The following is a 14563-nucleotide window of genomic DNA, read 5'->3' as shown; positions in this document are numbered from 1 at the left end:
GTTGTGGTAGTTCTTAAATCTACCGTCTTCCGCCTGCTCCGCCGTTGAGGTCTTCACCGTATCCCTGGCTAGGGGGCAGTCAGGTACTAGGCCTTTGCCAAGGGCCACCTGGGCTAACAGTAGTAAAGGGGTTAACCTCCTAGTGCCCCAAGACCCCATAGAGGAGAGACCCTTGATCACAACTACATTTAGATGAATAGTTGTATCTGACCACGTCAATCAAAACTGAGCATTATCTTTTGCAAATACATTAATTTCATTTTCTTTGGTTTTGTGAAATAATGTTATTGAGCACAAAATTATTCTCTGGAGATATGTATGTATGATGTGGAACTAAATATGACACTCAAACTGAATCCATACTTTTTTTCTTAGTTGTGTGTATTAACTTGACGTAAGAGTTGATTGCAAAAGATTTTTCTTCCTTTCAAAAACAATTTCCAAACAAATACATTACGAATAACAATCAGGTAATGCTAGTAAACATTTTTTTGCAAACCATTTGACATCAAATACTTGAATTATCTGGAACTGCAGGCATGATATATTTGTAAATATTACAGATAGAGATGTTCGATAATGGCTTTTTTGCCGATATTCTGAGATTGTCCAACTCTTAATTACCGATTCCGAAATCAACCGATACCGATATATACAGTCGTGGAATTAACACATTATTATGCCTAATTTTGTTGTGATGCCCCGCAGGATGCATTAAACAATGTAACAAGGTTTTCCAAAATAAATCAACTCAAGTTATGGAAAAAAATGCCAACATGACACTGCCATATTTTTTTATTATTGAAGTCACAAAGTGCATTATTTTTTTTAACATGCCTCAAAACAAGCAGCTTGGAATTTGGGACATGCTCTCCCTGAGAGAGCATGAGGACGTTGAGGTGGGCGGAGTTGGGGTAGGGGGTAGCGGGAGTGTATATTGTAGCGTCCCGGAAGAGTTAGTGCTGCAAGGGGTTCTGGGTATTTGTTCTGTTGTGTTTATGTTGTTATGGTGCGGATGTTCTCCCGAAATGTGTTTGTCATTATTGTTTGGTGTAGGTTCACAGTGTGGCGCATATTTGTAACAGTGTTAAAGTTGTTCATACGACCACCCTCAGTGTGACCTGTATGGCTGTTGACCAAGTATGTTGCATTCACTCGTGTGTGTGTGTGAAAAGCCGTAGATATTATGTGACTGGGCCGGCACGCAAAGGCAGTGCCTTTAAGGTTTATGGCGCTCTGTACTTCTCCCTACGTCCGTGTACACAGCGGCGTTTTAAAAAGTCATAAATTTTACTTTTTTAAACTGTTCCCGATAATTTCCTATATTACATTTTAAAGAATTTATCGGCCGATAATATCGGCAGTCCGATATTATTGGACATCTCTAATTACAGATAATTATGAAGTGTTTTTCAAGTGCTTGCTGCCACAAAGAAAAACAAACAAATGCTACTTGATCATGTCATGCTACCGCCTGGTCTATGTTAGTATGTTCCTGGTCTGGTTGGCCGTTTCTTTGCTAGACTGGAATGACTGTTGTTTAGGTTCATGCAAACTACAAGTTGCTTATAAACACATCCAACTTCGTTTTTTTGCTCCCCAAAAAAGATTGCGTTGGTGCAAGAGGGCAAAAGGAAGGCACAATGTTCCTTTGTGGATTCATTTAGTGGCAGGCAACATGGTTCACTGAATGTTAGGCCACACGACCATCAACTGTTCAAGAATTCAGTTGCATTGTGTTCAAAAGGATTGCTGGTCTTAGAATGGAATGCAAAGGTAAGAAGAATAAAGCAAACTAAACAAAGATAATATGGAATAGGCTTCAAGATACAAGTTGGGGACTTAACCACCCCAATCAAAAAACATCCTCCTACTAGTCTGCTGCTGGAGGACCAAATGTTTCCCGATTGAATGTCCGTGAAAAGGTCACTCTTTCATCCGTCCGGTCCATCTACTTGGACAGCTCTGTGGAAAGCCATTCCAGTCCTTCATACAGCCCGGTGCCTTGGGTGGCGCAGGTGGACTCAATGTGCCACTGTGGGGATGCAATGAGGAAGTGAGGAGAAGGATGCTTTCTGCATTGGGAGTCTGGAGTGACTTACAGCTTTGGTGCGGAGGGCATTGAGACCCAGTGTGTCTGAGAGATCGCTGACTGTCAGGGCGTTGGGGAGGTCCTGTTTGTTGGCGAAGACCAGCAGAACGGCGTCGCTCAACTCCTGCTCCTGCAACTGCAAGCACAAACACCAGACTTGACAACACCAAATGTCTTCTTTTGTTTAATGGCGGTTGGCAAGCAACCTTCTGGTGTGCATTACCGCCACCTACTGAAATGGAGTGTGGACCGAGGTGGATCCCCACTCTATACTCTTATTTAACCCAGTGTTTTTAAAATATGTGTATAATGCTTTATAACCTGTGTGTTCTGAGTGCAATCCTAAAATATCTTCCACTGCTAACCTAATCTCCTCTTTTGCTAACTTACTTTCCAGTATTTCCCTTTTTCTATTGTATTTCCTACAATGTATTAAAACATGTCCTACACTCATACTTGCCAACCTTGAGACCTCCGATTTCAGGAGGTGGGGCGTGGGGGCGTGGTTAAGATATATATATAAGAAATACTTGACTTTCAGTGAATTCTAGCTATATATATATATATATATATATATATATAAAAGAAATACTTGAATTTCAGTGTTCATTTATTTACACATACCGTATTTTCCGCACCATAAGCCGCCCTGGGTTATAAGCCGCGCCTTCAATGAACGGCATATTTCAAAACTTTGTCCACCTATAAGCCGCCCCGTGTTATAAGCCGCATCTAACTGCGCTAAAGGGAATGTCAAAAAAACAGTCAGATAGGTCAGTCAAACTTTAATAATATATTAAAAACCAGCGTGATGTGGGCGCGCATGGAGTCGTATATCAACATGGACGGAGCTGCGTGAAAAAAGCCACCCGGCCTCTTTGCGTAAACTTCCCTTAACCACTCGCTCATCTTTTCTTCATCCATCCATCCCTTCGAGTTAGCTTTTATGATGACGCCGGCTGGAAAGGTCTCTTTTGGCAAGGTCTTCCTTTTGAATATCACCATGGGTGGAAGTTTCTGGCCATTAGCATGGCAAGCTAGAACCACAGTGAAGGATGACTTCTCATTCCCTGTGGTGCGAATATTCACCGTACGTGCTCCCGTTGTATCCACAGTGCGGTTCACAGGAATATCAAAAGTCAGCGGAACCTCGTCCATGTTGATAATGTTCTCTGGCCGGATCTTTTTTTCAGCTATCTTGTTTTTACAATATGCACGGAAAGTAGCCAGCTTTTCTTGAAAGTCTTTAGGCAGTTGCTGTGAAATAGTAGTCCGTGTGCAGATGGAGAGATTGCGTCTTTTCATGAACCAGAAACCTGTCGCTTAGTAGGAGCCATTTTGTGGTCTTTACAGATGTAAACACACAAAGGAAATGAAACGTAATATCCGCGCGCTTCTTCTTCTTCTACGGGGGCGGGTGGTTGCTTACAGTAGAAGAAGAAGCGCTTCCTCTTCTATGGGGAAAAAAGATGGCGGCTGTTTACCGTAGTTGCGAGACCTAAACTTTATGAAAATGAATCTTAATATTAATCCATATATAAAGCGCACCGGGTTATAAGCCGCACTGTCAGCTTTTGAGTAAATTTGTGGTTTTTAGGTGCGGCTAATAGTGCGGAAAATACGGTATACACACACATAACACTCATCTACTCATTGTTGAGTTAAGGGTTGAATTGTCCATCCTTGTTCTATTCTCTGTCACTATTTCAGAACACACACATTATGCAAATATACATTATAAAATCAATAAGAAAACGGGAGCTCTAATTTGGGAGTCTGAATTAGGATCAGAAGTTCCTATATAAACATTGCGCACTCACGTCGCCTTTTTGTATTGATTACTGCAGCTGTGCACTGGATTCATTCACAAATACAAACTACAACTCACAAACACTTTAGAGTTAGGCTCCACCATCAGAATGTGTACTTAAACTTATAAAGATCACATGGATATTATTCAGTGAGTTGATTCACCAAAACTAACCTGTTATACAGGAGGAAAAAGCACACAGGACGTTTCAATTGTTCACAGACTGGTCGCGCTCATCAGAATGACAAGACACTTCCGGTCTGCAGGTGATAGCATTCAATTGGGAAGAAACGCCCTACTGCCCCCTACTGACCAATGTGAATACTGATAAATGTGTAATGACAGCTCCAAAAACGAATTCAAACCACAAAATAAAATAAATAAATCAACACAAAAATGTGACACATTATGGGTGGGTCACATATGCATGTAAAGTAGATGGCAGTATTGTCCTGTTTAAAAGTGTCACAACTTTGCTGTTTACGGCAGACGAACTGCTTTACGGTAGACGAAAACTTGACTGCTGTTGTTGTGTGTTGTTACCGCGCTGGGAGGACGTTAATGAAACTGCCTAACAATAAACCCACATAAGAAACCAAGAACTCGCCCTCCATCATTAGCTGTTTATATTGTAGGAAAGCGGACGTGAGAACAGGCTGTCAACACGTCACTCAGGTCCGCATGGAGCTGGAGGGGGCGTGGCCTCCAGCTCCGCCTGAATTTCGGGAGAAAATTTGTCCCGGGAGGTTTTCGGGAGAGGCGCTGAATTTCGGGAGTCTCCCGGAAAATCCGGGAGGGTTGGCAAGTATGCCTACACTTTCTATCTGATGGTTATAGTCACATATCCCTGTATTATGTTTCCCTATCAATTTCAATGAACTATTTAGATATGTATGTCCTAATCTCATTCTAGTAATAATGTCTTCTTCCTCCCTATTTCTATTGCCTCCTCTCATTACACCTACTCTCCTCTGGACTTTGTAATACTCCCTACCTTTTGTTTCCTTATTCCAATTATCCTGCCACTTTTTATTGTGTTCTATCTTAATTATGTTCTTCTTTACTGTGCTTAATCTCTATGTTTACTTCTGTTTTAGTGGTTGCTTGTTTTGCATATCTGTCTGCTAACTCGTTGCCCACAACTCCTACATGAGCAGGTACACAGAGAAATGTTACCACACCTCCCGCTTTATTTATTCTGCAGTTGCCTGAACTATTTCATATACCAAAAAAAACGGACCGTAGTCAGACCAACGTGGTCTGTAAATGATGCAAGGCGCTGGTCCCTACTAAGATTGGTAATGCCACACCACCTTAGCTGTGCTTACCTGAGCACAGCCGTAACCTCCTGGCACTAAACCTGAAGAAAATAGTTCTCAGGTGTCTGTATGTTTACATTCGTTATCATTACTATTTTGTTACACTTTATTAAGCATTTATTACACATTCCTTATTATTGCACCTTCATTTAAAAGAGGTGATTGTGAAGTAGGGGTGTAACGGTACACAAAAATTTCGGTTCGGTACGTACCTCGGTTTAGAGGTCACGGTACGGTTCATTTTCGGTACAGTAAAACCAAATTTGCAAAATCTCAACATTGCAATTTTTTCGAAATTACATTTAACCTTTAGCCCTGCGATGAGGTGGCGACTTGTCCAGGGTGTACACCGCCTTCCGCCTGATTGTAGCTGAGATAGGCTCCAGCGCCCCCCGCGACCCCAAAAGGGAATAAGCGGTAGAAAATGGATGGATTTAACCTTTAAGCTTTTTTATTTCACTTTTGTTATGTTTTTGTTTATTTTAATAGTATTTTTAGAATGTGCCGTGGGCCTTTAAAACATTAGCTGTGGGCCGCAAATGGCCTCCGGGGAACACTTTTGACACCCCTGCTATAGATAATAAAAAATTCAATCTGATAAATCTATGGATAAAAAGCAAAGCCTGGCGACGCATGCGCGTTTATCATAACTCTCTCACTCTCTCTGTCTCTGCCCCTCCCTCACCAATGCTGCTACGCGCACACCTCCACAATTTGTTTTGTTTTTAACCCCTTCTGAACCCTGAACGTACATTGAAAATACACACAACCCTAACTCAAAATGCCGGACATTTGAGGCATTTAAGAGACTCCGCCCGGACAGCCCCTGAAAAGAGGACGTATGGTCAGTCTATCGTAACCCGGTGTGTGTTGTGCCTCGGTGTGCATTGTTTACATAACGTGCGGTACGCTACTTAATATGTCCGTGTGGAAACTCGTTCGGTACACCTCCAAACCGAAACCCCCGTACCGAAACGGTTCAGTACAAATACACATACCGTTACACCCCTATTGTGAAGTGTTCAATGTTTGTTAAATTGACTGCTTGTGTTAACATTTCCTTTCTTCCTTGATAGCTAAGGGGTTTATAATCAGAGGAAGGTTACATTTTGAATACATTATATGTTTTTCTCCTGGTGCTTTTTTTCGATAAGTCATAATAAATATCAAAAATGTTCGCTATCTACCGATATAAGACACTTATATTGTGATAAAGTTTCCATCCATATCGCCTAGCCCAGGGGTCGGCAACATTTACCACTCAAAGAGCCATTTTGACCAGTTTCACAAATTAAAGAAAACAATGGGAGCCACAAAAATCTTTTGAAATTTAAAATGAAATAACACTGCATACAAAGTTTTTTTTTTGCTTTGTGCTATGTATAAACCAAGAGTCTCAGACACGCTGCCCACACCTTAATATGAAAATTGAATGTTAGTGCGGTCCGCGACTTTTATATGAATGGCGCTTGACAGCGTCATACTTCCCATCCCTCCCGATTCTTCCGGCAGACTTCGAATTTCAGGGCAACTGTTCTCTCGAACGGGCCGTGATGGTACAGCATTTAGCGCCCACTACAACCAGCCGGCCCAGCTACAAGTTGCGTAAGGCTTCTGCTTGCTCACGTAAGCGACAGCAAGGCATACTTGGTCAACAACCACACAGGTTACACTGACGGTGGCGGTATAAAAAACTTTAACACTCTTACTAATATGCGCCACACTGTGGACCCACACCAAACAAGAATTACAAACACATTTCGGGAGAACATCTGCACCGTAACACAACATGAACACAACAGAACAAATACCCAGAATCCCATGCAGCCCTAACTCTTCCGGGCTACATTATACACCCCCGCTACCAAACCCTGCCCACCTCAACCGACGCACGGAGGGGGGGGGGGGGGGGGGGTTGATGTGTGGGGGAGCAGGGTTGGGGTGGGGGCGGGGTTTGGTGGTAGCAGGGGTGCATAATGTAGCCCGGAAGAGTCAGGGCTGCATGGGATTCTGGGTATTTGTTCTGTTGTGTTTATGTTGTGTTAAGGTGCAGATGTTCTCCCGAAATGTGTTTGTCATTCTTGTTTGGTTTTGGTTCAAAGTGTGGCGCATTATTAGTAAGAGTGTTGAAGTTGTTTTATATGGCCACCGTCAGTGTAACCTGTGTGGCTGTTGACCAAGTATGCCTTGCTGTCACTTACGTGTGCAAGTCAAAGATGCATACAACAAAAGGATGGGCTGGCACGATGTTTGTACAGATTGCAGAGGGCGCTAAATACTGTACCATCATGGCACGCCCTTATTATTATTGTTAGTGTGAAAATAGGTGAATATAAATCCCGGGAGTTTTCTGCAAGAGGCACCAAAATCCGGAAATCTCCCGGGAAAAAAGCTGAGCCGCATCAGAGTGATCAAAGAGCCGCGGGTTGCCGACCCCTGGCCTAGCCCTTTAGTACCTACATGTTTTATTCTTTAAAATGTGTTAATACATGTATGATGCACATTTAAAGCTTGAACCTGGATTGTTGTTGACCAACACTGAGCTTGTGTTTATTTGCCATTTCTTCTGACAGCGGGGATTTTACTGAATTTTCAAAATTACTGGATACTACAGCCTCAATATTCTCACAGACTATAAATCTACCTTTAAAAATATAAGAATTCTTAGTTTTGAGTTGCATACATACCATCTTTGAGAGCTCATCTGCAGCCTCCTGCACTCTTTCTCGGTCATTGCTGTCCACTACAAAGATGAGGCCCTGCCAGATAAAAGCAATCGACATAGTTAGCTAATTGTATGCTTCCACGTTCATAAAAGTAAATAATCATTTGATCTATAATTTGCACAGCCAAACATAAAAAGGAAGTTTAACATGAGTAATGAGCTAGCTGCAACACAGTACAGGCCAAAAGTTTGGACACACCTTCTCATTCCCAACACAACTGATTGACCCAACCCCATTAATAAAGCAAGAAATTCCACTAATCAACCCTGATAAGGCACACCTGTGAAGTGAAAACCATTTCAGGTGACTACTTCTTGAAGCTCATGGAGAGAATGCCAAGAGTATGCAAAGCAGTAATCAGAGCAAAGGGTGGCTATTTTGAAGAAACCACAATATAAAACATGTTTTCAGTTATTTCACCTTTTTTTTGTTAAGTACATAACTCCACAAGTGTTCATTCATAGTTTTGATGTGACAATCTACAATGTAAATAGTCATGAAAATAAAGACAACGCATTGAAATGAGAAAGTGTGTCCAAACTTTTGGCCTGTACTGTATATAGTAGGCATAGCGTGTGGTGTTTTAACTGTGAACACACTGAGATCACATGCTGTAAATAACTGGTGTGGTGAGTAACAACATTTAAGTGAGACAAACACATGACTAATCAAGAGTATACATTGCTTTGTCGGAGACTTCGGCTTGATTAGCCCCGATACCTGTGTGTTCTGGAAATAATGCCTCCACATTAGGGATGTCCCGATCCAGGTTTTTGCACTTCCGATCCGATACCAATATTGTTTTTGCATTTCCGATCCGATACCGATACTGACCGATACTGGCCTATCCGAGCATGTATTAAAGTTTAAAGTTATTTAGCCAACTTAGTTGTCAGAATCATGTTGAAAAGGGTTTTAGTACTCTTGATAACAACTAGCCAGCTGAATTAGGGGAGTTTGAATAATACACAATGGTTGGTAACAAGAAACTGACCTGTTTATTCAAGGATAAACACAAAATAGACAAAATTATACATGACAAACAGAAATGGCATCATTGAACTAGGGCTGGGCGATATGGCCTTTTTTTAATATTGCGATATTTTAAGGCCATATAGCGATACACAATATATATCTCGATATTTTGCCTTAGCCTTGAATGAACACTTGATGCATATAATCACAGCAGTATGATGATTCTATGTGTTTTGATTGATTGAGACTTTTATTAGTAGGTTGCACAGTGAAGTACATATTCCGTACAATTGACCACTAAATGGTAACACCCCAATAAGTTTTTCAACTTGTTTAAGTCGGGGTCCACTTAAATTGATTCATGATACAGATATATACTATCAGATATATACTATCATCATAATACAGTCATCACACAAGATAATCACATTGAATTATCTACATTATTTATAATCCAGGGTGTGGAGGGGGAGCCGGATGTAAGTGTCAAAAAGACAGCCAAAAGAGTTTGATATGAGAATAAATCTAAAGTTAAAATATAGGGTAGAAATGCACCCATTTGCAGGAAATGTAGTATTGATTTTCAAAATTTTCTTTCAAGGCTTGCATGTCTATATTAAAACATTCTTCTTCATACTGCATTAATATATGCTACTTTTAAACTTTCATGCAGAGAAGGAAATCACAACTAAAAAAAAAATCACAAATTTTTTCATACGGTGTTGTGGAAATTTTTGCCTCAGCATTTTGATGGTGTGGGTGTGTGGCACCGAATGGAGATAAGCGTCTCGACAGACGTCACAATATTTGAACAATGATGACGAAAACTGTTTTCTCTGTCGTGTCCGTGTGTTGAAAATCGTTATGCGCTTATTTTTTTATTAGATTTTGTGCGTGGCATAGATTTGCTATGCGCAGAGGACGCTTAAACAGTGCGCAATTGCATAGGCGAGCACCTTAGAGGGAGCGTTGCTCGCACGGCTGCGCTAGCATCACAGCTAACGTTAGCCATGCTGCTACCTCTCTGCTCGGGGAGGACGTATACGTATGTGACGTATGACGTGACAGTATGTGACGTGTGTCGTGACAGTATGTGACGTGTGTCGTGACAGTATGTGACGTGTGTAAGAAGGCGCGCTGCTGTCTGTGAGAGGGAGACACAAGAAAGAGTGAGAAGAGCCTGTCGTGTAATGCCAGCAGCTAAAAGCAACTGCGTGAGAATTCACAGACATGTGGATGTGTTGAAGGTGTGCTGGAAAATGCGGTACGGAAATTACGGAGCAGCAGAAAAGTGGAATGTATTATTTAAATCGGTGCGTTGGAAAACACGGACCGGAGTTTTTTTTTTAAACTGGATCTGGATCGGCATTTTCCCATGCCTTGGCGATACGCAATTTTTGGCAAATATCAGCAGCCGATCCGATCCAAATATCGGATCGGGACATCCCTACTCCACATTAGCCATAATACCTGTATGTTCTGGAAATAATGCCTCCACATTAGCCCCAATACCCGTGTGTTCTGGAAATAATGCCTCCACATTAGCCCTAATACCTGTGCAGTATTTCCCCCAGAAAATATGTTAGTTAAGGTGGTGTCTCTCCAGGGGGAAAGGGGTAGGTGGGTGTAAGGAACAGCGTAACTTGGCCTGTCGCCATCACGTCTCCATCTCATCGCTGCCACCACAGCCTGGGGGGGGGTAATAGACTACAGACTGTGGTGACGTAGGCCGGCTTCGTCGCATGAAGAAGCCTACAATTTTTGGTTGTGTTTTCCGCTCCATATGCCGATATACTATATATATCTCGATATTTTTTCCGTAAAGTAAAAATACACAAAACAGTCCTAGTTACCTGAGACACTAAGTATGTCATTATTATGACTTAGTAAGTCAATATTTTGACTTAGTAATTTACTAAATCAAAATAATGACAAAATAATGACTTACTAAGTCAAAATAATGACTTAATAAGTCAAATTAATGACTTACTGTAAGTAAGCGTTTCCAATAAGTGTTTGAAAAAAAAGAGTTAAAAATAGGGCCACATGCTGACATATTCTCAACTCATCATGCTTAATTTATTACAGCATTTGGGAAGCCTGTAATTTATTTTTATTATGTAACTGTTATATATTTGTATCAACATGTGATAGCAGGGACCCTGCCATTAAAAACTAGGCTGCTACATTACTAATGATTAATGTACCGTATTTTTCGGAGTATAAGTCGCACCTGCCGAAAATGCATAATAAAAAAGGAAAAAAACATAAGTCGCACTGGAGCCCGGCCAAACTATGGAAAAAACTGCGACTTATAGTCCGAAAAATACGGTAATTATAGCTGAAAAAAATAGTACAATAGCAATACGAGAGGCTATTCATCCCTGAACACCATAGCGTTCATGTAGGCTTTATGATGCAGTTACATTATTATATCAACTATCAGAGACAGCTTCAGGAAACTCTTCATTTAACATATTGTCCTTTTTTGCTGCTTCAACACAGCTCAATCAACACAGAAAAAAGGTAAAGTGAAATAACTTTGTTGTTAACTGTAGGTCAATAATGCTTGTCACTCTCAGACACAGGGGTTTTCTGTTTGTAGCACGCACACACACACCGCAAAATGAGCTAACGTTACGCTAAAAGCTAATTAGCCTTCACCTCAAGGACTGCGAGCGAGCTGAGCTGCCGCTTATGTTTCTAAAACGTCAACGGGCTCATAGTGATGTCACTAGTAGTTGACTTTGAGGTGTTTATTATAATTTGGGGAGAGTCCGCTGCCTTATGCTCACCTGCTAAACACCTTTCTGCTCACCCCACCACTGGAGCACTGACTCCAAGCGCTCTGAATACGCACTGCTGATTGGCTGTTACATGCGCTCTAAATACGCACTGCTGATTGGCTGCAGAGACGTACTGACAGAGGCAGAGGCATAACCAAGCGGAGCACCTTGTTAAGACTTTAGTTTAGGCGGTGGCTCTTTGTTGTTAAGGCACCCGCCTTAACAACAAAGCACTGCGGGAAACCCTGCTGTGGGTTCTGGAAATAATGCCTCCACATTAGCCATAATACCTGTGTGTTCTGGAAATAATGCCTCCACAGGGGCCCGATCTTGTCCTGACCGCCCACATCACACACCGTGAAACTGATGTTCTGATACTCTACGGTCTCCACGTTGAAACCTGTCCAAGGAGGAAATAAAATAAAAGGTAAACGAGGTTGTGTACAATCATAATCAATATTAATTAGCATTGAGGTGATTACAAAGTCCCCAGGTCTTACCAATAGTGGGGATGGTTGTTACAATTTCGCCGAGCTTCAGTTTGTATAAGATGGTGGTTTTCCCAGCAGCATCCAGCCCGACTAGGGACGGGAATGTTGAGAAATGACAAGTTACAACACGGGAGGATGACAACATGTCAAATATTACATAATAAAACAAAGAGACATCACAACTTGCTTTTTTCCAAAACAGGGATGCTAACAATATATTATGGTTAGGGCCTCGTCTAGTCCCTAAATAGCTTTTGTTTTGCTCGGTAGAAACCAAATCAATTCATTTTGCCTTTGAACATGACGTTTTTTTTGTTTTGTTTTTCCCTAATGTTACCCCTGCCCTCAAAGGTCTGCTCCAAAAATACTTTGACAAACTCTATGGGTTTTTTATCAAATAGAAACTGGCGTGGGAAAACAATGTCAAAAATGACTACTCTGTGGGCCTAAGTTCTACATAATATTACACAAGACAATTAATTGGAAACTATTTTGTTGAAAATAATGCAGAATATGTAGATATGTTTCAAAGAAGAGTTGAAAATAAGGCAGAATACGTAGATAAGTTTTAAAGAGTTAAAAATAAATATGTAGATATGTTTCAAAGAAGAGTTCATCTACTGTTGAAAATATGGCAGAATATGTAGATGTTTAAAAGAAGAGTTGAAAATAAGGCAGAATATGTCGATATGTTTCAAAGTTAAAAATAAATATGTAGATATGTTTCAAAGAGTTAAAAATAAATATGTAGATAAGTTTCAAAGTTAAAAATAAATATGTAGATATGTTTCATAGAAGAGTTAAAAATAAGGCAGAATATGTAGATGTTTCAAAGAAGAGTTAAAATTAAATATGTAGATATGTATCAGAGTTAAAAATAAATATATAGATGTTTCAAAGAGTTAAAAATAAATATGTAGATGTTTCAAAGAAAAGTTAAAAATAAATATGTAGATATGTATCAAAGAGTTAAAAATAAATATGTAGATATGTATCAAAGAGTTAAAAATAAATATGTAGATATGTTTCAAAGTTAAAAATATGTAGATATGTTTCATAGAAGAGTTAAAAATAAGGTAGAATATGTAGATGTTTCAAAAAAGTTAAAAATAAATATGTAGATATGTATCAAGAGTTAAAAATAAATATGTAGATATGTTTCAAAGAGTGAAAAATAAATATGTAGATATGTATCAAAGAGTTAAAAATAAATATGTAGATGTTTCAAAGAAGAGGTAAATAAATATGTAGATATGTTTCAAAGAGTTAAATAAATATGTAGACATGTATTAAAGAGTTAAAAATAAATATGTAGATATGTTTCGAAGAGTTAAATAAATATGTAGATATGTTTCAAAGAGTTAAAAATAAATATGTAGATATATTTCAAGGAAGAGTTAAATATGTAGATATATTTCAAGGAAGAGTTAAATAAATCTGAAGATATGTTTCAAAGAAGAGTTCAATATATGTAGATATGTATCAAAGAAGAGTTAAAAATAAATATGTAGATATATTTCAAGGAAGAGTTAAATAAATATGAAGATATGTTTCAAATAAGAGTTAAATAAATATGTAGATATGTTTCAAAGAGTTAAATAAATATGTAGATATGTATCAAAGAAGAGTTATAAATAAATATGTAGATATGTATCAAAGAGTTAAAAATAAATATGTAGATAATTTTCAAAGAAGAGTTAAATAAATATGTAGATATGTAACAAAGTTAAAAATAAATATGTATTCAAAGAAGAGTTAAATAAATATGTAGATATGTATCAAAGAGTTAAAAATAAATATGTAGATGTCTCAAAGAAGAGTTAAATAAATATGTTTCAAAGAAGAGTTAAATTACTTCCCTGCGACAGCAGAGGAAAACGTCGACTTCCAGTTGACAAACTGCCTTTAAAAATTAACTCATTTGTTTATTGACTCATGACTATTTTACCACGTTTACGCCACTAAAGTGAACCTTCATATGTTGTCCGTCAATTGGGAGCCCTTGTTTATGTATTTTTTTCAAACTTTAACTTGTGAAAACGACGAGGCTTCGCGCAAGCTAGCAAGTAGCTAAGCTAAGCTAAGCTAACCGTCAAAACAACGCTTTTTTGTACTCACCCATCAAAATCCTGATTTGGTTTTTGCCAGAAAGTCGTCCGAAGACTGAAGATAATGCCAGCCCCATGAATGGAGTGTGGTGTGTGATAGTTTGGGTAAAAGGTGGATGTTGAAGCCCCGTACGAAGCGTTGAGGTTGTTTCACCAGGAGACTCTGCCACAACAGGTGTTGTGCCGGAAAACACACCCCTGCCATAATATGCACCCCCTGACGCGGGAGCGCGCTTACGTCACTCGTCACTCGATT

At 39.6% G+C, this 14563-nt stretch overlaps 3 protein-coding genes across 4 annotated transcripts in view; 2 read left to right on the top strand and 1 right to left on the bottom strand.

Annotated features, from left to right (window-relative positions):
- Positions 1-14563, top strand: part of LOC133611942 (transmembrane protein 116) — a 485483-nt gene that overhangs the window by 142870 nt on the left and 328050 nt on the right. The gene's annotated exons all lie outside the window — the stretch shown is intronic.
- LOC133611331 (uncharacterized) overlaps positions 1-14563 on the top strand; it is a 122991-nt gene that overhangs the window by 101801 nt on the left and 6627 nt on the right. The window lies entirely within an intron of this gene.
- Positions 781-14504, bottom strand: LOC133611944 (ADP-ribosylation factor 5-like). Of its 2 annotated transcripts, XM_072913722.1 has the most exons (6): positions 14318-14501; positions 12209-12289; positions 11999-12108; positions 7909-7980; positions 2103-2228; positions 781-2035 (listed from the first exon to the last, which is right to left on the bottom strand). In XM_072913722.1, exons 1-6 carry the CDS (start codon positions 14382-14384, stop codon positions 1952-1954), a joined length of 540 nt encoding a protein of 179 aa, XP_072769823.1. In that variant the 5' UTR covers positions 14385-14501; the 3' UTR covers positions 781-1951. The 2 variants fall into 2 exon arrangements, with proteins under 2 accessions (XP_072769823.1, XP_072769822.1); XM_072913721.1 differs by lacking the exon at positions 7909-7980 and having other exon boundaries at positions 14318-14504.

Source organism: Nerophis lumbriciformis, linkage group LG08, assembly GCF_033978685.3.
Source record: "Nerophis lumbriciformis linkage group LG08, RoL_Nlum_v2.1, whole genome shotgun sequence".
Classification (NCBI taxonomy): Eukaryota; Metazoa; Chordata; class Actinopteri; order Syngnathiformes; family Syngnathidae; genus Nerophis; species Nerophis lumbriciformis.
This window is presented reverse-complemented; position numbering and strand designations above follow the sequence as displayed.